This window comes from Arvicola amphibius, chromosome 5 (genome assembly GCF_903992535.2).
Source record: "Arvicola amphibius chromosome 5, mArvAmp1.2, whole genome shotgun sequence".
NCBI lineage: Eukaryota > Metazoa > Chordata > Mammalia > Rodentia > Cricetidae > Arvicola > Arvicola amphibius.
The window spans coordinates 103243593-103265751 of record NC_052051.1 but is presented as its reverse complement, the minus strand read 5'-3'; the positions used below and the strand labels follow the sequence as shown (position 1 = coordinate 103265751).

The 22159-nt window shown below is 51.3% G+C and overlaps 1 protein-coding gene across 28 annotated transcripts in view; it reads left to right on the top strand.

Moving 5' to 3' along the window:
- The window catches only part of Celf4 (CUGBP Elav-like family member 4), a 278383-nt gene that overhangs the window by 215302 nt on the left and 40922 nt on the right, over positions 1-22159 (top strand). For 13 of the 28 annotated variants that reach the window (XM_038329930.1, XM_038329928.1, XM_038329917.1 and 10 more), the window contains exon 3: positions 3180-3258. In XM_038329930.1, coding sequence (XP_038185858.1) covers positions 3180-3258 — 79 coding nt within the window. The remainder of the gene's footprint in view (positions 1-3179; positions 3259-22159) is intronic. The other 15 variants (XM_038329942.1, XM_038329941.1, XM_038329918.1 and 12 more) reach the window with 2 other exon arrangements.

Below are 22159 nucleotides of genomic sequence, written 5' to 3'. Positions count from 1 at the left end.
AACCCCCAGTAAACTTTTGAGGAGGTCTACGTGTATTGTCCAGGCCTGGCATGGGATGAAGAGTCTTTGAAGGGGATATGCCAGGCCTAACTCAGGAGTGTAAACTGAACATTCTGAGTGGTCAGGTGCCGAGGACAGGGCCAGGGAGTGGCTGCAGAGGGCAGGGTTTCTAGAGTGGATGGATTCATGTACATGAAGAAAATTTCAACACCTTCCGTGTTTGTCACGGAAATTAGGACGTATCATGTCTGAAAGATTTCTATCCCAGTCCCTGGCAGCCTATAGGGCTCTTCTGAAGAATGCCAGCCTAGAACACAGAACCTCCTCCCAGAGGCAGAGCCATCTTCCCCCCACTGTTGCTAAGGATAAGGGCGCTGCTCACACACAAGGTCTTGTTCACACCTCTGCCTGCCTCAGACAGACTGACACCCCTCCCCGCCCACCAGTGCTCTTCCCCTCAGCTCTTCATCTTGGTTAGGGTCTCCTTAGACCTAACCCCTGAACCTATCTCACCTGGCTCCCAGCATCTTCCAACCCCAGAGGCAGCTTTCTAGAACCCTGGGCTCACGCTAAGGCTTCCATTTACCATCTATGAAACTCTGGGCTGATGTCTTCATCTCTTTGAAGCTCTGCTTCCTTGACTGCAGTGACTCTATTCCCATATATCCTAGTGGGTATCATAATCCAGCAATCTAATGCATGTAGCCTAAGCCCCCCGCCTCTCGTAAGTGGCTTTCCACCCTCAAGTGTGCATTTTATCTGGAAAAGGGTGGATTCCCTGTAAGATCCTTCCCTCAGTCAGACCTCATGGACCAGATTTGCTGGGGCTTCTGGGTACAGGCTACTTGTGTGGTTTAAATTACCAGAATGTATTTCTCACTGCCCTGAGGGATGGAAGGTGTGAGTGGGTTTGGTTTTGAGCGAAGTCGTTCTTCCTTGAAGAGAGTCACCTTGCTGTGTCCTCAAACGGCCTTTTTCCATGTGCATAGGTCCTCGTGTTTCCTCTTTGTCTCATAAGGACAGCAGCCATGTGGGACCTGCAGTTATTACTTAATGTAACTGTAGTCACCTCCTTGATGCTCTTTGTTTTGCCAGATACAGTCACACTGCGGGCTCCAGCTTCATCGTTTGAATTGGCCCACAGTGGGGACCCTGTTAGCCCTAGAGAATGACAGAATGTTGGCGCAGGACACTGCAGGCTCAAGGAATGGACGTGAGGGAGGGGCGACGTGGAAATGTGGGGAGGGAGAATGCAGGGGACAGTGGGAGAAGCTTCTACACCAAAAGGATTATATACAACTGGGCGGCCCAAAGAATCTACCGAACCACCTTCGCTACCTGGACGTTCTGTATTCTCCACTGACTGTCTGGCCCTTCCTGCCCAAGTGGGCAGGGTCCCTAACAGAAAGCTAGTCATTGTGTCCCTGGTACTGTTGCTTCTGCATCTCCTGGTTCCTCCTAGCAAGATAGAGATAATATTCCTGACCTCAGAGAACTGTCTACTTTGAAAGCACAAAGTCTGGAGAGAGACAGGTGTGAGAGAAAACATGGTCGTAACTGGGTGCCTGGGCCCAACTCTGCTAAGCCCCCAGATGGGGAGGGGGTAGTATCCCAGGTGTCGTGAAAAGAGACAGCTGGGGCTGGAGCTCAGTGTTAGAGCTCTGGCTAGCAAGCCAACAGCCTGAGGTTCAATCCTCACTGAGATGCTGCACTCCAAACAGCAAGCCAGGAGTGACCAAACTCTCCCCTGGATCCCCTCTTCTATAGTGAGATTCCTGACTGGCCTTCTAGACATTTCCTTCCCTTCAGACTTTGGAACGGATTGTCTTGCTGGGGATCCAAAAGCACCCTGTCATGCTTCCACACACTGGTGGTTTGCTGTGCTATGACACTCCTCCTGGAGGGCTGGGGCTTTTTCATTCACCCCCTTTCAGGGCTGTCCATCACGACCTGGCGGCAAAGCAGAACTGCCCGGCCCCCAGAGGCCCATTTTGCTGGCCTTGGCTCCTGCGACTTCTCCTTCCCTGTCTGCCCTCACTCTGAATCCTGTATGCTGCCTCTGTCCTTCTTTGTGTGGCTCTGCCCTTCCCCTGGCCTCAGCTTCACCTTGCTGAGTCACAAACATCCTTCCTGCAACCCCCAGTTGTCTCGACGCAGCCAAAACTCACTTCAGATCCTAGACTGGGAGGCAGGAGGCAGCTTGTGACTGCTGGTCCAAGCCCTGGAAGGGAGGGGAACTGGCAGCAAGGTCTTAAGGCGCTGTGAAAGCAAGGGCAGAAATAGTCTTTGCAGATCCTGCCTCAAGGCGGCCTGGAGAAGCACGTGACTGCCTCTTGGCCTCGGCTTCTCTGTCTTTAAAATGGGGGTGCTTTCGCGGCTCTCCTTGCCTCTTGGGGCTTGTTCTTGTGAGAAAAACCCAACTACAAAAAAAGGAATCATGGTGGGGCATACAGGAGAAACACGGTGAAGACACAAAGAACTCATTGTGTGGCTTCCATAATTTTTATTGTCTGGAATACGTCGGGAACGCAAGGCTGGAGAGACCTCTCTAGTACCTTGAAGCTGGCGTTTAACCTGCGGTTTGATCAAGCCAAGATGCTTGGTGTTTAGAGACCTCTAGTGGCCAAATGTAGTATTGCACCAGTTTCAGGCAGTCCGTGCCCCAGTGCCCTGAAACCATAGCGGTACACAAGAACAAGAAAACTAGTGGTGTCTGCTCCACCCTCGGCGGACTGCCTTCAGGAACCCCAGACACAGATGTGGGAACCAAGCCCCCTGCCACCTCTGCCTCACAGACCAGGCTTAGAGATGGCAGGGCCTGAAGTCAGACACCTGCAGGAACCAGCTCAGCAAAGCCAGTTGTACTAAGGTTGGACCACAGGTGTGCCTCGGGTACAGGAGGGCCTTCTGGGTAAAGAGAGGAGAAGCAGGCATGCTATTACCCTTAGATTCTGGTATCAGGCTATTGAGAGCTACTCAAAGAGGCAGGAGCCATATAGCTTCTCCAGCTTTGGAGGATGAGTTGGTGGACAAAGACAGGTGGCACTTTTGGAGACTGTACCTGCTTGTCTCTAGGTGTTTGGGTTCTCAATGTGGGCGTGTCTTGCACACCGGCATCTGTGCACTTGAGCACTTTGGTCCCAGGCTCCCTGTAATGCTGTTCCTCTACTCTGTTGCAGATGAACCGGCCGATCCAGGTGAAGCCTGCGGACAGCGAGAGTCGAGGAGGTAGTAGCTGCCTGCGCCAGCCCCCTTCACGTGAGGGCCCACTTGTCTCTGACCCCTCCCCCTCTCCTCCTTTTTTTCTCCCCACCCTGTCCGGCTGCAGCGACTCCCTACCTCTTCCTCTTCCTGCTGCTTTCCCCTCAGGTCTGAAGGCTAGGGGCAGGCCTTTGTTGTTTGTGGAAAGACAACAGGGAGGGGCTCGGAGACCGGGCCTGCTGGCGGGAGGGAATGGTTTAATACTTGTCTAGTGAAACAAGGAACCACGTAAGAGCTATCCTTTCCCATTCTCTTAGTTAGGGAAAAAAAAAAAGTGTGCCTGCCTGAGTGCTGTCAAGGAAAACTCTCTGTGATGGGATTTGAACACTGCCCTGTGAGAGACACAATGCTTGCAATCTTGTTCTAGGAGGAATCAAGGCTGTGAAGGAACACACCTGAGAAGGGCTGGGGTGGGGGTGCAGGCCGCACAAGGCAAACATGTGGATCCAAGCAGACAGATGTCTGGAAGGGGACGGGGAAAAGGATATAGCTTTACCCACAAATGTTCACCCCATGAACACATATGTGTGCACACACATGAGATAGATGATAGATAGATAGATAGATAGATAGATAGATAGATAGATAGATAGATAGATAGATAGATGATAGAGAGATAGATAGATAGATAGATAGATAGATAGATAGATAGATTAGATAGATAGATTAGATAGATAGACTACCCCAGAAGCTCAGCCCTGTGAAGACAAGACATGTGCCATTCAGGGACAGCTCTGTTACCAGGCAACAATTCTCCCGAAAATTCAGTGCCTTTGTAGCAATAATGTTTCCCACCTCAGCTGCAGGGTGACCTGTGCCCACCTGGGCACAGTCTAATCTCTAGGTATCCTCTAGGTAGGATTCAACCACGCTATAGTGTGGAAAGAAAGTAAAAGAAAAGGATAAAGAACACCTCAAGCATCAAAGGTCAGTCCTCTGCCACCCAGGCTTGGACTCTGTCCATAGCCAACAGTCTTTCCCATGGTACTGAGAAAGAGGAGACATATCAGCCCAAGAGAGAGAAGGGAGCCACAGCCTCTGCTAAGCTCTAGACTGGCAGCCTTGAAAAGGAGGGTGCCGTTCTTTCTGCATCTCGTGGAGTCTGTCTTCATCCAGCCTCCAACTCCACACTTACTTTCACTTGCCTGACCTCAGCACCTAACAGTGCCCTCAGGAATGTGGACAAATTCAGTCCACAGTCAGACCCAGGACCCCCCCCCCCTAAGGGGACACTGTCCAACCCACCAATGGCAGGTCCCCACCTAAACACGCACAGGCTCAGCAGCAGGTGGTGAACTGAGGAGCCATTCATGAGCAGGAAACCCTAGGGGATAGCGAAAGGGGAAAGGGCACTTGCTTCCTGCCTTGGCCAGCAGTGAGAGATCTTGGCCGCTCTTCTACCAGGGAAGGGTCTCTCCCAGAGCAAGAGCTGCCAGGGGGAGCATCCTAGCTCCGGTTACTACTGTGAGGAAACACCGTGCTCCACAGCAAGTTGGGGAGGAAAGGGCTTACACCTGCACAGTCCGTCATTGAAGGAAGTCAGGGCAGGAACTCCAACAGGGCAGGAACCTGGAGGCAGGAGCTGATGCAGATGCCATGGAGGGCTGCAAACTGGCTCGCTCTCCAACGCTTACTCAGCCTGCTTTCTTAAAGCACCCAGGATTACCCGCCCAGGAGCAGCCCTCCTCATCATCGCTAATCACAAAAATGCTCCATGGTCTTTGCCTGCAGCCTGATTTTATGGAGGCATTTTCTCAATCAAGGTTTTTGTCTCTTAAATGACTCTAGCCTGTGTCAAGTTGACATAAAACTAGCGAGCACATAGGGGTTAGAGAAGTCTTCCTACAGGGTCCGTTAGGCAAGAGGGAGGGTGTGGGAATGAAACGGGGCATCAGTTAATCCCAGCTACCTTCTGCCTCCTGCCAAGCCTCCCACTGAGGTAGAATGTGACCCCCCCACCCCCGGGTGCACGCTGGCTGCTCCCTCTCTAGACTCAGGGACTTCTGCCCCTGGCTTTCACTACTCACTAGCTTGGCCAGCCACTAAGGGGTTTCTCTTCATCTTCCTTCTCTCCTAAAAATGTATAAGAAAACAAAATAGACCAAAGACACTTGAAACTCAGATTCAGCTGTCCTGAAGGAATCTGCTGTGACTAAAGGTGGCACTGGTCCCAGAAGACTCCCATGAGCCCTCTGTTTCAAGCTGCTTACCTGGCTCAGGCTCCTGTTGACCTGAGCTTCAGGTCCTAGAGCAGAGCTCAAGCAGACCCTGGGGCCTACCAAAGGGGCCTCATGTCTTAGGGCATAAACACATCTCCCCCATGGCTCACTGAGCAACACACGGACCCTGATAATTGAAGCATATACTCGGGTGTAAAGGGCCGAAGGGAGCAAACCCACGTGGCTTCTGCTTCCCACCCTGGCTCCTTCCATGATGGAGGCAGGATCACGTCCTGGCTCAGCCTCATCCAGGGCTGAAGAGACCCATGGCAGAAATCAGGGTCTCTCTTAGAAATGGTCTCTAGAAGGCAGACCCAGTGAGAGCTGGGTGCAAGTTACCCAGACATGCAGTGCCTCACTGAACGGTACTCCGGGAACCACACGACAGAGGGTAGCTCTCAAGCGCAGGCAGTCTGCTTGGACTCTCCGTGCCTGCAGTAAATGCAGAGAGGGACAGAAAGAGAACTCGGAGGAGACAGCGTGAGAACTGTGACTTCTAGACTTGAAGGGAAGGGATCCCCAGAGCTAGGGAAGAAACCCGGTGGCCCAAACAAGGCAGGCTGCACCTAGAGAAGCCTCAGAGTGGTCAGGCAGGCCTGGCCCCAGCAGGTTCTCCAGAGCCAGCATGGGTGTGGGACATCCCCTCAGTCCCAGCCCAGCTGAGCGCCTGTTCTAATGCTCTTCACCCATCCCTTGCCTGGGAGGCAATTGCTCTCCAACTCCAAGCTGCTAACCTCATCCTTTTCTGCCATATATCTCCTGCTCTGACACTTGCCCCAAGCCAGATTAATCAGCTCTTTTATTCTTGCTGCGGTGGAAGTGGGGGGGGGGAGAGAAGAGCCAAACCTAAACATCTATCTATTAATTGCATATTCAATATTAAACAGGGAGATGGTCCTGAGTCAGCACTATCACCAAGCTATTTTTTTTTAAAAAAAGAAAGTTGGTTTAAAATAATTTAATATCCATTAAATATTTCTTGTGGGGAAAGGAGGGAAAGGAAGGAGAGAAAGGTGGGAATGATTAAAGGAATAAAGAAGAGGAGAGGTGTGGAACGAAGAGAGGGTGGGGTGGCAGGGGAGGAGCCGAGTGAGTAAGAAGGAAGGGTGAAAAGAAATGGGTCGGGCAGATGAGAGGGCTCCTTCGGGAAAGGGTAGAGAGCTGAGCATGTGAGGGGCCTGTGATCCTGTCACTGAGTCCTAAAGGCAAGGCGTGCAGAGAGAGGAGGCTCCTGGGGCTTCTCGGCCAGCCAGTCCAGTCAATAGGTAAGCTCATAGTCGGTGAGAGGCCTGAGGTCTTATCACAATAAAGTATGGAGGAAGGCAACCATTATCAGCCCCCATACACACACACACACACACACACACACACACACACACACGGGCATGTATGCAAACACACACACAGACTCATGAACACACACATCACAACTTTTTTTTAAAAAAAAAACTGTGAGAGAAGGAAACAGGAGCTGAGAGAAGGAAACAGGAGCTGGGAGAAGGGCCTTGGGGGATGTATGTGTGCTGGAGCAGGGAGGGCAGGAAAGGAAGCACCCCAGGAGCAGACGGTGCTGCTGGGCCCCACCCAGCCCTACCCAGGCTGCAGCTGCATCGCAATCCTTGCAGTTCTCCTCCCACTATTCCAAAGTGGAATAGTGCTCACTCAATATTCCAAAGACTTAGAACCTGGGACATGCATGAGCCTCTGTGATCTCCACCCACCTGCCTTCCGGGTCAGTAAAGAGACTTTGGCTGAAGGAGAGCTTCTCCCCACACCCCAGCACACAGAAGCGACTGCTAGCTCAGGCACCCCAAGGTTCCATTTCCCATTCCACTTCTTGTGCTTCTAGATGCATCCCATGGTCACATGCAGTTCAGGGAATGGGCAGGTGTCGAGAGAACTGTAAGTGTAACGGCGCCTTCTTCCGTGCGGAGCTCCGGTGCAGATGAATTGCTTAGTCAGACTGACAGGAACAGGAGCAGGGTTCTTCCCCTCTTCTCATCCAGCCATGAGAACCAACGCAAAGGCTGGGTCCATCAGAGCCTTGGGCTAACAGGTCACTGTTCCCAGATGCCCAGACTAAAGCTGACAGGTCTGGCCTTTGGAAGGCCTCCAGCAGGACCAGGAGTAAGGTTCCAGTCTTCCAGGGTGTGCCCCCACTGTCCTCGGCGCTTAGCTCTAGAGAAAGCTCACAGGCAAAGAGACACAAAAAGCAGAAACCGCTGTGGCAGAATCAGGCCTAATTGCTTAAAGACATGACCAGATTAAATCAGCAGTCGCCTGACCTTTGGCTGGAATAGGTTAAACCCACATTAAAAGGACAGGCCAAGTCTCTTCCAGCTAAGCAGGCTGTATTTTCCCCAGGCCAGGGGAGGGAGACTGAGATGGTAGCCTGAGGGCATCCAGAGGAACACGCAAGGAGTTCAGGTGAGCAAGGCAGGAGGAGAGAGCTTTTTAACCCCACCCCCACTCTTACCCCAGCTGCAGGGCCTGAGGCAGACCAAGGAGGGAAGGAGCCCTGAGCTATGGTGGAAAGGAACACGGTTGTTGACACACCCCCAAGGAAGCCTTCCGAAAGTGGAAACCTCTCCTTCCCCAGGTCTCCCAGAAGTGCCTGGAGCCAAACATTCCTGTCCTATCAGCTCCCCAATCTTCTTTTGTGGACTCTGCGCCCCCCCCCACACTCATTTTTGTGTCCCTGACTCGTCTATCTCTGCTAGAACTATACAGGGTAAGGGAAGGAAGGGGAGGATTGTGGCGGGTGCGAGCCCCACCCTCGCCAGTCATTAGGTTTCCCTTGCCCCCATGCCACCCCAGGCAGGTGCCGGCCGAGCCAGCGAGCTGTGCTCTGATAGCCTCTTGCTGCCCCCAGTCCACAATGGCATCTTCAGAGCATCCTTTTCCTCACGGCAGACACACCAGTGTGGCGGTGGAGTCCCGCTGGGCCAGCTAATGAGGTTGGACACAATGCCTGTGATGCAGATCCCAGGCCCTCCCTGAGGCCACGTTCCCCACCATAAACCCAGGCCCCATTCCCTCCTCCCAGCCCCTCCACCATCTGTAGCCCCATCGGGTCCTGTGGCTTTTGAAATCCTATTACGTTCCTCATTTCTCCTCCAAGCATTATTCTATTTCTAAGCAAGCAGACCACGTGTGGTCTGTAAGGGTTCCCAGAGGCTTTGGGGGACCAGCTGAGGGGTATGAGTCCAGGCAGGGCAGCTGTCTGCTCCTGCAGTGGTTCTGGCCCAGGCACATGGCTGAGAGAGACCTACGGCCATAACTATTGACCTCCAGATGCTGCATTTCCCACTTCCGGGCTCTTCTAACAATCCAATCCTCTTACACTCCAAAGGCCATTTACAGTGTGTTCTGATGGAATGGACTTGCAGGCTGACCCTGCTTTGTGGAAATGCACCATAAAAAGTGCCCATTTTTCTGTCTCTAGAAGCAATGAATGACTCACTGGCCAAGGGCTTCTGACAGAACAGAGCCCCTCCGGGTTCTGCAGAGGAAGCCCTCAGGCTAGGCAGGTGGGAGGGTGGCAGAGCAGAAGAAGGCTGAAGGGCAGTTCCACCAGCCTGAAGCTATCCTGGGTCTGTAGATCACAGGGCTTTGTCCTGATTCCGCACACACAGACCTCTAGTTTGGAGCTGCCAGAGGAGCCAGGCCTGAACAGAGTTGACTATAGCCAGTAGAACGTGACTGGTGGCTGAGGCCTCACAGCAGCCACCGAAAGGAGCTGTTTGCCAACACTTTGGAGCACAAAACATTCACACTTTAGCATCGCCTGCACCTTCTGAGTCCCCACAGCAAGTCTTGGGAGCTGGGCTGGACAGTACACTCCCCCCTCTCTGTGCACATTTGTGTGTGAGTACATGTGTGCTTTGTTCGTCCATCAAAACTTGCTTCAGAACTGGGACTCCCTGAATCATGGGGACTGTGACAGTACCATCTTCTTCCTCTGAGATAGTCCCATGAAGGAGATACCATGGCAAACCAGGGAAGATAATTTCATTTTTGTCCAGGACACCAAACCATGTAGGCCTGGAGAGGCCCAGGAACCAATCTATCCCAACCCATGGGTCTGCCCCTCACCCAGTCCCCCACCCCATTTATATGAAGAAGCAGCTGGAAAAGGGCAATAGCCCAGTCTGTAAATAGCTTGCCACACAAGTGCGACAACCTAAATTCAATCTTCAGAATCCACGTGAGAAAGCTGAGCAAGGTGGCACACACGTGGTCGCAATGGTGGACAGGGAGACAGGTTCTTGAGGCTCACTGCCTTCGGTGAGTTCAAGGCCAGTAAGAAACGCTCAAAAACAGAAAGGGGGGGGATGTCGTCAGCAAGACAGCTCAGTGAAAAAGGGCACCAGCACCTGCTGCCAAGCTGGCCACGCTATGACCCACATGGTAGAAAGAAAGAAGAGATCCTTTCTAGCTACTCTCAGACCACCACACATTTGCGCTCTGCCCTTCCCCCAATCAAGCACACAGAATTAAAAAAAAAAAATAAAAGAAGGCCAATTGAGATTTAAACTAAAACCAAATTGTTTAAAAAACAAAGCAAACCAGGGGCTGGAGAGATGGCCCAGAGGTTAAGAGCATTGCCTGCTCTTCCAAAGGTCCTGAGTTCAATTCCCAGCAACCACATGGTGGCTCACAACCATCTGTAATGGGGTCTGGTGCCCTCTTCTGCCCTTCAGGCATACACACAGACAGAATATTGTATGCATAATAAATAAATATTTAAAAAAACAAAGCAAACCAACATGGGTAGCATCTGAGGAACAAAACGTTAGGTTAACCCAAGCATACATGCATACCACCACCGCAACTCTCTCTCTCTCTCTCTCTCTCTCTCTCTCTCTCTCTCTCTCTTTCTCTCTCTCTCTCTCTCTCTCACACACACACACACACAGAGGAGAGAGGGGGAAGGGAGGGAGGAAGGGAGGGAGGGAGAAGAGAGAGAGAACAGAACAATTCCACAGTCCCCTCCCCCACCAAGTCTCCTGTCTCAGGCCTGTTTTGACCTCCTGTTACCATGGGAATTTCTCAGTTTGTATCATGTTTTTCCATGAACCAACCTCAAAGCCCATGTCCCATTTTCATTTTGGACTAATGTTGAAGGAAAAAAAACCACAGCAATGTTTATCTCGAATGTAGGATCACAGACCCAGGCCTAGGCCCATCATGCTCTATGCATGCAGTCTGAAAGATTTGAAATGATCAAGAGATGGCAAACCTATGACTAAGCCATACTGTCCAACCAAAGTGTGGCTTCCCTACCAATTAAGTTCAATGACTCATCTACAAACCCATTTGTGCAAGGCTCACTCTACCTTGTGGCTTTTATTCTTAAACCCCCAATTTTCTGACTTAACGGAATCTTTGTCTCCTTTCTTTCCCCATTGGAAAAGGAGTTTTGAAAGCTGAGGCCTCTCCGTTAATTTATACAGCTATGGCAGATAGACCTGTGAAGTCAGGTCTTTGTGGCTGGGGAGGTGACTCTATGGGGAAGGGTCCCCAGGGAGGCCCAAGGCACTCCAGTGGGGCAGACACACATTATAAATACATCTGTAACTCCCACCACAGGTGTGAAAATATAATTAACTGCAAATCTGCTGAATGCAAATGGACTCTAGGTTTTCAGCTGGGGAAGGCATGCGGCTTGATCTACATTTTGGTTTTAAAGTGGGTTTTTCTGTTTTGTCTTGTTTTGTTTTGTTTTGTTTTAAGCATCGAAGTTGAGACTCAAGCTCCTCAACAAATTCCCCCTGGCCCCAGCTAATTTAGCAAACAACGGTTTCGGGGGAAATGGGGTATTAATCATCGCAAATGGCCTTCTGGATGATATTTAAAAGTGCCTCCTGCCTGTGCGCCTGGGAATAGGAATGACAGAGAGAGGGGACTGGGCCCCCTCTGGTGAACCATCCTATTGCATCCTGTCCCCTGCACTGTGTGAGCACACAGGAGGGTGTTCTCACTTCTAGGGAAGATGGGGCAATGAGAGAGAGGACATGCTTGCTGGGCTAGGCAGTCCTCAGCATAGGAGTGAAATACCAGTGTGTTCTCAAGTGCCCGATGCAACTCACCAAGACAGTTTGACAAGAATACGGGCATGGGTGGGGATTACAGGGGCAGAACAGGAAGAGGGAACAGACTGTGTGAACCAGAAATGGGAGTATGAAGCTGAACTTGCTCTGCGGGAAAATGAGCGGAACCCAAGTAGGTGAGGGCCTCCAGGTGAGCAAGGGTGTAAGATGTGTGGCTCTGAGGGTTGAGGTAAGGTATGGGAACACTGATTTTCACAAGGGGCTTTGAACAGAGGTGTTTAGGTAACGAGGAGCACTCTTAGACCCGAGGGTTAGGGAGTAACATTGTACAAGTGATGTTCTTGGGCTGTTCAGCCATGTGGAGCAAGGAGCCTGAGTAAAGAGCTAGGCGCAATAGGCCCAAGCTTCACATCTTCATTCTAGACCCCTGTCTTTCCCACAAAGTATCCACTCTGCGAGCTACATGCTCTGATTGCAAAGAGGAAGATAACCGTCCCCTAAAATGCTTTTTGCAGATGGAGCATAGTAGGAAAACGTAGGATGTCCCCTCGCGGTAGCTGTAGCTGTTGTCGTGTTATTTTTAGAGTCTGGTATGTGAGGAAAAAGAGATGCTAGCAGGATGAGGACCTCTGACGAGGTGCGGTGAGCCAAGCACAAACTGAGATTGTATACCACCCGAAGCTCCACTGGGTTAGGTATGTGAATTACCGGAAAGGAGCAGGACTGGGGGGGGAGGGGGGTTCCCCGGAGGTGGTGATAATGAGATAATAGGAAGCACATGGGTTGTCACAGCAAAGGCATGCATTTGGAGACAAGGATGGCAGGCATGTGGGTGGCATTCCAGATATTTTTAAATCTGGAGAAGAGTGGGTTTGGTTGGAAAGGTGTGTCTACTTAGTGGACTAGGGGAACTGGACTTTGTGTGTGTGTGTGTGTGTGTGTGTTGGTGCATGCGTGTGTCATAGTGCATGTGTAAAACCCGGACGCAGACTAGTAGGAGTTGGTCCTCTCGTTTTACCCTATGGATCCTGGGAACTGATCTGAGGTCATCAGGCTTGGCAGCAGGTACCTTTCCCCCAGTGGGCCATTTTGCTAGCCCTACCTTTGTTCTGTTGAGACAGGTTCTCTCACTGGCCTGGGCAATATCAGAGTAGAGAAATATGGCTCTAAAATAGGACTGCAGACTTGGGCCAAGGATACTGTGAAGAGGTAGGAGGCTCCAAGTCCTCTTCAATACACAGTTAAGTATAGGTGTGCATGCTCATTCTTCTGCATCCAAAAGGTTGGCTCTTGTCGTTGTATTCTAGAGTCTGCCCCTCCTGGCCTAAGGTTAAAGATCCAGGGCTTTGTCAATGCAGGCAACAGGGACTGCTGGGACTCTAGAAGACAGACAGAGGCAGTGGTGCTCCAATACTGCCACTGAGTCACCCAGCACTTCTAGTGTGAGAGTCCCACCCACACCTGGCAGCAGGCCCATGGCCTCGACTGAGCAGCCTCTCCATTTATGGAGTGAGAAACAAGGGCTGGAAGAGAGTTGACTTCCCGGGACAGATAGCAATCATTAACCCTTCTTGTCTCAATCCTTCTGGTCACCTCCACATCTTGCTGACTCCTCATGGGGTTTTGGGACCTCTCACAACCACACACTCCAAAGCATATCCTCCAAGCCCACCATCTTATCCACAGAGAGGAGGCTGGAACACGGTCTACAATGGCTTCTCTTACTCCTTGCCCATGCTTTTGGGAAACAGGGTGCAGGGGACCTCAGAGAGGGTCTAAGGCTGGATCTGCTCAGGTACCACTCAACTTATAGAAGGGAGAGCCTGTCTGTAGCCATGTAAGTTTGGAGACCAGCTGGAAGAAGCAGGCAGTAAAAGCCCATGGAAACTCCACTGAATCACCAGGGCCTTGCCCATCTGGAATACAGGATTGCAGACATCAACAGGGATCCATACTAAGGACAGCCTATGTTCTTAACACCCTGAACACCACAACCCATCCCTGGGTAACCCATTTGGGTGCCTCAGGATGCTTGAAGTTTATGTAGAAATGGCCAATTGCAGTGACTTTCCACACCAGAGGGTACTCCTTAGCCCGCAGAGCTTATGAACCATAAGACAGATGCATGGCTCTAGGAAGCTATTTTCCAACCTCTGCTGGGCTCTAGGCTCTGGAGAAGCTCACAGGCTAGACTGGGGAGATCTGTTGAAATACATTCGCAGTGGAGACAGTGTGTGCCTGGAGCAACCGGGGCAATCTGAGTGGCCTTCCGGAAGCTTCTCTGTGTTGGAGAGGATTCTAAACTGATATTCCACCAAGATATGAGATGCAAGCCCCATGGCCTCCAGCATGTCCAGGGACAAACAGGAAACCGCGTGGTTCAGGAGAAGAGTCCTAGGAATACCAAAGAAAGTGTTGGAGTCTGGCTCCTGGAGAAAGAAGAGAAGGCCTGGGTTCTGTGGAAATGTTTGGGTCCACAGGAACTGGACGTGGGAAGAGGGCCAACAACAGGGAGGATGGCCAGTATATCAGGAGAACAAGAAATCCATGCAGGCTCTGGCCATGAGGATAGGCAAGAACCATGAGAATAAAGATTCAGGAGCCCTTCCTCACTAGGAAGTAAAAATTCAGTACCAAGCCACCTCTCCCCTGGGATCTGCTACCTCAAACTTCCAGAACACATCCACCCTTGCAGCACTCTTGACCCTTCTCAGTTACCCAGCTCCATGCCACCAGTCCAAGCCCTCCTCACTCCACCCTGCTGATTGGTTTTCTCTAGCGGTCCCCTCACTGCGTCCCCAGCTGAGACACCCTCTTCTGCCCTCTGCATGCACTATAAAGTCAGGCATGGTGTTAATTTCTCATCTCCATGGAGACTTTTCTCTGTTTAAAGAGAGACATATCTACCCTCCTCAGAGCTTGTCTGGGGATGGGTGCCAGTCTGTGCTTGCTCCACAATGCCAATCTTGTGTCTATGGCTGAAAATGCTCTCCCCTCCCCAGTTGGGCCAGGTGGCGGAGCAGTCTACACTTCAGGCTTCCTACCCTCTCTGGCCCCACAAGCTGAGGCAGGGGTGGGCAGGGGGCTGGAGCCACTGACATTGGCATTCTCCTTGCAGCACATCTTAATAATTTAATGGCTATTAGCAGGGCCACTGTTGTGGGGGAGGGGCACCGAAGGAAGATTTATAGAGAGAATTCACTCCAGGTTGGGGTTTTGTCTTCCTCTGTTTTCCTGGCATTTATCATGCATGTTTTAATTTGGATCGGAGAGTTGCTACCATCTGGCCATTATCGCAGAGAAATATTCATTTTCGCTGAGTGACACAGGCGCCATTCATCACGGAGCATGCTGATTGCCCTGCGAGTGTGGGCTGCACTTTCTCCTTCACTGGAAAGGAACCTTGAGCTGTGGATGAGGTCCAATGTGCCTGGAGCAGTACAGGGTGACAGCTACCACTGACCCTCCCAGCCATGCTGTGGCTGACAGGAAGCAGTGGGGGGAGGGGCTCCTCCCTCCCTTGGCCTACTGGAGGCCTACTGGGGGCTCCTTCCACCTCACCCTAGGCTCCTGACAATCAGTTCTCCCAGCAGCTCCTCTATCTATGGTAGTCAGGTTCCAGAAGTGGCAAAGAGCGCCTCTCTTCTCTCTCCTTGGATGTTGGCTTCTGATGCTGTCCTGTCTAGGGTCGAGTATGCCTATGCAATTTTTCCTTACCAGTGCTCTACCTGAGAAATGCCATTACATGTCAGGACCAGGCACGAGGAAGCAGGAGCTCTTCCTTTGCCTTTCATCCTATGATGGTGGCACGGAATCAGACTTCAGGGAAGAGATGAGTGTGCCTCCCTCTATGGCATTTCCTTTATTCCAGCCGCCACTCAGCAGGGCATGGCAGCAGTGCAGGCTGAGAGCCTCTGGACTTGAGCTCACACATGTAAGGCCTGGACTTTGAAGGGAGTAGTATGGCATTCCACGGCTGGGCAGGGTCTCGCTCCAAATTCATTTGGTAAGCAGTCCTTCAGGACCACAGAACAGACACAGGAGGAAGACCCTCTCTTCAGCTACAGCAAGGCACAATCCAGGGCGCTCACAGCTGCTCAGGTCCCTCCTGAATTTCCTGCCATGACGGGGGAAAGTGCAATAAATAAAGGTTAGCATGTCTCCTGCGAGGCCACTGATATGGACTCAGTGAAGATTGGGATTCCTAGGCATGAAAACATGGACAGAGCTGTGACCCCTTCCCCAAACCCCTGCTAGACATTTAGGAAAGGAAGGAGTTGGGGATAGAAATGGCACCATGGAGTGAGAGCTGCCGCACCAGAGAGGCGAAATTTGGCAGGAGAGCTTCCACCTGAGGAAGTTAACCTCTCCTGGGTCTAGACAGCTACTCAGTGGCTGATGCGTATTTCCTGGAATTCTGTCCAGGAATTGTGACCAGACCCAGGCTGAGGTCCTGATACATCTGCCTCCACCCTGTCACAGGACTGAGGTTTGACCCTGAGGGCTGATCTGAGTACAAGGGCAGCCCTGGGACAGCCCCCCCCCCCATTTCCCAGCAGGAGGCAAATCATACGTGTAGGACTGCCCAGTTGTACAGAGGAGGCAAATAAGATGCAGGATTCACTTCTGTGTCATCAGTAGATGACCTGCTCAAGCCCTCTGACTCCCAGGCTACCAGACTCTAAGCAACACTCCTTTGAGACCCGTTATTTCAAAGAGTCAAGACAGCCATGATCACTGGCCACCCTAAGCCAGTGGGGAGTGGCATTGCATTCTAGATGTGGCAGCTTGCCCACCTGTCTCTCTAGACAGTTCTTTAGTCTAGCATTTGTTGAACTAAGTTGGCTGTCCCTTAAGGACTTTGTTCTGCCCTCCCCAGCGTAAGGGCTCCGTGGCCTGAGCTGTGGAAGATGGAGCTATTCCTTAGAGGGACAGAGGGGGTAGGGCTGAGCTCTCGCTACCAGCACGAAGCGCTCCCCTCCTCCCCTGGAACTCTTTCAGTGACACCAACAGCTCTGAAACATCTGCTCCTCCATCCCGGGACCCGCAATTTGAATAAATTATCCCGACGTGGAGGCAGCCTGTTATTAATGGCTCGAGATTTATAAGATGCTTTAGTTTAATAACGCTGTGGCCCGGCGCTGCGCCACTCCTGGATATTTTTATATTTTGCCCTTCCACTGCTCCTGTGTCGCGCCACCCGCAGCCGCCTCCTGGGCTGAGTCCCGGGCCACTTCCCTACTTACTGGTCACCCGCCACAGCGCCCAGTGTACAGTGGTGGCCGCCCAGTGCCACCAGCTCCTGCCTGCTCCCAGTCCTCTCTCCGGTGATAAACGCGTGCGCGGGTCTCCTTTACAGACTTCCTCGCACAGATGTCAGTTTGGGTGCTCCTGGCCCCGGCTCTTGCTCAATGAAAGACCAGGCGACTAGATGGGAAGGGTGAGGCCCTGAACAAAGAGTCCTGTGCCCGGTGCACACGGTGATCCTCTCCTCGCTGCCTGTATACTCTCCCTTTGAGGACATGGCTGAAACCTGGGGTTTACCCAGTTGGGAAGGTTGCTGCTTATTTCTTCACTCAAAGTGTTTGGTTATTCCTTCTTTAGTTTTTCCTTCTGGTAACGACCCTCATCTCTCAGTCCTGAATCCCTCCCAAATTAAATGCAATGCCTGTGTTTCTACAAACCCAGCTGCACGCTTCTGCAGTCCACTGCTTCCCTTGTTAAGGGTCTCCCATGGTGCTCACCTATGGCTAGCCCTTCTGGAACCTCTCAAGTTTGGAGAACAGTAGGTGCTAGCAGTGAGTTTTCAGCATCAGCCTCCCCACAAGTGTGTGCCCATCTAAATGGGTGAGGTCTTCTGCAAGAGCAGGGAGGGCATGCGCCAAGGAGAAAGCAGGCTGAGGGCTTGCTAGCTGGAGATGGCGGGTGGAAAATGCTGACTTTCGAATAAATAGCTAATATCCTTAGCGTGTCCCAGAGTAACATAGACATGGGCCTCGAAGGCTGGGTGCGAGCTCAGGGGCCCCTCCCCACTCCAGACACACATGTCCCACAACAATTTAAAAGCCTGCTGCCGGAAGCACTGGTGGAAGACCATGTTTGAGAGTGGGAGAGAAAGGCGTAGGACCAGCCTACACGCTCCACTCCCTGTGAGTCTCAAAGTCACTGAGGTGGCAGACCCCAGCGGGGTCTTGAAAGATCTTTCTCTGCCAGGGTCAAGCTGAAGCATGTGGCTTATCGTTCACAGGGGGCATGGTGTGGGATGTGGAAGGGAGTTCAGAGTGTACCCAGCTTATCTTCCCACTACCCCCCCCCCCACATGTCCCTCCACTGGGTTCTGAAGGCTACTGGAAACCTAGCTCTTGCTGCTTCACATTTGGGCTAATGTAACCAAAGGACTCTTGCCTTTTGCTAAGAGCCCCACCATTAGAACATAATTACTGCTTAAAATGACCTTTAAAATATGTTTTAAATTCAAAATGTCTTTAAACCCTCCGCTGAACACCATTTTTCAATTTCAACAACTGTTTTCCTTTTGGGGAGAACTGAGGGGTGGGTAGTGGATGAAAAAGCCCTCCTTCTGTGGATTTCAACTATTAATCTCTCCCCACTGCAGGGGAAGCCTCGCAGGAAGGAGGCCAGCGAGGGTCTGAGTAAACTGATTGACATCAGAACGAGATCTGTCCTTGCTCCCCGTTGGTTCAACCTCCTCAGACAGCAGGCTCCACTCTCGCCCCTACTCCCCAGTACCTCTGTCTCCATCCTGACTTGTCCTCACCTGAATGCATTCCTACACATTCTCTATACCACATAGTGCCTGGGAAGTCCTCTGCTTTGCTGAAGGCCCCAGAGAGTCTTGAAGGCCTTTCCTGCCGTGGCCATCCTTAATCCCGTGGCTTCTTGTTCCTGGGAACATGTTCAGTTCCCTGTCTGCTCAACAACCTGCCAGGGCCCCAGGTCCTGCAGAATGGTACCTTCTTCAGGCTCTGTAGCTTTTGTACTTGGCTGCAGCACCTTGGCTCCATGAAGTGCAAGAACAAGAGAATTCATCACTTCCCATACCGTGCCATGGGCGTTGTATTTATAACATCGATTGAAGGCAGTGGCTTAGACAGTCTATAACGGTGATACAGCCACTGGAGGAACCCTTAGCTGCCAGTGCCTTCTGGCTTCGAGTAGGGTCTGAAGGAGAAGGGCCTTCAAGCAACCCCCAGGGTTTGTGGGATAGGAGAAGGGCAGCATAGTATAGGTGAGTTCCCAGGGGAGGGTGGCGCTGAGCTGGGCGAAGAGTTCTGGTCCAACCTCCTCCTTTTCACCAAGCAGCCCATCAGCATGGGCAGATAGAAAGAGAACATGGCTTGACGAGAGCTGCATGGCTACCCCTGGGAGTGCGAGCTGGGAGCTGGATGCAGTGAGTTTGCCCAGAAAGGTGTTGGTTCACTAGATGAGTTCTGAGTCCTGTCTCTTCCTTCTGTGGCAGCATCTGTTGGAGGATTGGACAAGAACAAGATCATGCATGGTCGTAAGAGGCATTTGGGGACATGTCTAGTGACTGACCTCCTACAGCTTGAGTCACAGATGGTTAACACTGCAGTCTTCCTATTCTCTTCCTGGACTCTCCATTCCATTATGACTCTAGCAAGGGCTTGGCAGTGGCATTCAGATGCAACATTATGTGGCCTGCTCCTGCTATCTCTCTGATGCCTTGATAACCTGCCACCTTGCCTCCTGGGTGTCCCTTACACATCCTTGTTCCATCCCTTGTACTAGCGTTTCCTCTGGTAAACATTGCTCCCACAGATGTCGCTTCCACTCTCCTGGCTCAGCAACCACGTCCCTCTTGCCAAGCCCCCCCCCCATCTGTCACGTGTTTATTGTATTCACACCTCCATCTTTTCTTAATCTTTGTGCATCTCTCCTCCACTGAGAGATAAGCTCTAGGTCTTGAGGGACTCTCTGTTCCCCTTCTGTCTCTTCACCTTGAACAAGGTTTAACCCAAAGCCAGGGTACGGGATGAATGGTTAAATTCACAGGACAGGGACTTACATGCGCTGGCAAGAGAGAGGGCTGGCATGGGGTCCAATGAAGTGCAAGCAGAGAGTATCAATATCAGCAAGTTTACAGGAGCTGAGGGCCAGAGGCTAGAGGAAAGACTCCTCTGGTCCAGGTGATCCAGAGGCTTAGCTTTGTCTGGTGGGGTTAAGGATTTAAGGATGCTCTGAGAGGTTTCTTAGAGAAGGAATGCTGGCAATGGATCCAGAAAGCGAGAGGACTGGAGTGGTGAAGGCTGGTGGGTTCTGAGTATTAGGCCCAAGAATGAATTGCCTGACAGGCCTGTGAGCTAGGGGAGAGTGTGTGGGTCAGGCTGTTGACCTCCAAAGCGGGAGGCAGAGATGGTAGGTACATCCCAGGACTGTGAATATGACTCAGAACCTGGCCAGTTTCCAGGAAACTCTATGCTAGCAGGCAGAGAAATGCATTTGAGAAAACAGAATTGTGAGAGTAACTCTGAGGCCTTAGTTGCCATGGCAACGTATCTGTAAATACTTAACTGCAAACATTAAGTGACACTGGAGGAGTGAAGCTGCGGCAGAGGCGTGCACCACTGCAAAAGTCCCCAGCCACTGCCTTCCATCACCTCCCTTCCCATTAACCCCTGTGTTCCTCATTCCTCACCCTTGTTAGGCCCACACAGTGGGAGAGCGTCCAAAGGTTGACTCTGTTCCTGTCTTGGTTTCTAATCTGGTCCTTGGGACCTTGTCTCCTATGAGGTCCTCAGCTGCAGGTGCCAGGCTTTGTTGTCACAGGGATGAAGCCATGAAACAATGTAGAAATCAAGCAAAGCTTTGCACTCATGAGGTTGAGACTCCCCAGAAAATGTAAAGCTCCAAGGCAGGACCAGATCGAACAGGTGGGTCCCTTATTAGGAGAAAGCTTTGAGGGATGGAGTGGGGGTGGAGTTCAATGAAGTACTGGCAGTCTTGCACTGTCTCTCCCTCCCCTCCCCCCACTTCTCTCTCAAGCTGGCCTTGAACTCTCTATGCAGCTGAAGATGACCTCAAACTTATCATCTCCCACCTGTCCCCACTTTCCAAATGCCAGGCTTCTGGTCATATGCCACCACACCTGGTTTATCTGGTGCTGACTGTTAAACCCAGGACTTCCTAAATGCTAGGCAAGCACTCTACTGGGCTATATCTCCAGTGCTCCACTCCCAGGAAGCTTTTCAATCATCCAACTGATTGTTCCAAACACGTTAGGCAACACAGCCGCCTGCCAGGCCCTGTGCTAAGTGCCAAGGGCATGACCCTCTTCCTCTCCAGGCTTCGGAGACAGCAGGAAGAGTGAGCTCCAGGGAAGAGTACCCAGAGAAAGGAAGTGACAGGAAGAGAGGTCATGACTGTCCTCCCTGGAGGAGGGGGCATTGGCAGATTTTTGGGTTGTTTTATGAACATTCTGGATGTTCCTCCATGCCAGGTTTCAGCTGTGGGCCCCCAAGATCCCATGGCCAGGTGTTCCTACCTGTTATCCACCAATTATACCTGCTAGAAGACTGAACTCTGATTGATGTCTAGAAAAAAAGGAACAGAGAGGCTGACTTATGAGCTGCATCTTTACCAGCTTAGAGCCTGGTCCTCAGGATGGAGGTAAATGTTGTTTTTAAAATAATAATAATTAAGATCCAGACAAGAAAAAAGATCAGATGTAGAATTTCTCCGGGCCAGTACAAACTCTGAGGCATGGCCCTAGGAGGAGAAATCAAAGAGGCTTAGAGTCACTTTAAGGTATCATGAGGCCCAGAAATGGACTAAGATCCAAGATTTCACAAGTAAAGAGGCTGATGTTTCAAAACTGGAAGCTGGGAAATCCTGAAGAATAAATTAAAAATTGTCAAGCTGGTGTTTTGAGAGCAACTGGGGACACGTGATGGGGACTTAGGAAATGCCGTGGTTCACCCACAGTGATTTACAGGCCGGAACTGGGTGTCTGTTTGGTGAGTGCCACTTGGACACATGGAAGAATAGGGCTAACCTGCATCATGTCACCTAGTAGGGTGGCAGAGATGTCTCAGTAACTCAGGGTAGAAAAGGAGGTCCCTGCTGTCATGCGTGGTCATGATTTGTTTCTGGTACCCTCCCTACTAGAACATTTTTATCAAGGACTTTGTGGAGAGGACAGGGTAAATTCCTGAGACCCCCACACTGTCTCAATGGTAGGATGCTGATAATATATTTGAGGTCCAAAGACATCTCCCCATGAAGTTCTCATTCCTGATGACGAAGCAAGGGAGCTACTGGCTTGTCCCCTACGATCTTCCTGCCCATCAGAAATAAAGATTCTACAGCTCTCTTCTTAATGCCCAGGACTTCAGGGATGGAGAGAGTAGAAAGATTTGGGGACATTTTGAACGACTGCAAATCCAGAAGGTATCTTTCAGTTAGTAAGTTTATGTAATTTAAACCTTCTTGACGCCCACATTTCACATGGTAACTAGACAGCACACTTTTGGGTCCTAGTCCCATCCAAAGCTGATGGAAGCTATGATTCTTTCTCTAGGAAGAATGTACAGAAGAATGGATGGTGGTGACCCTTTGAGGGAGGCCCACAGAACCTCTCCAGCCAGT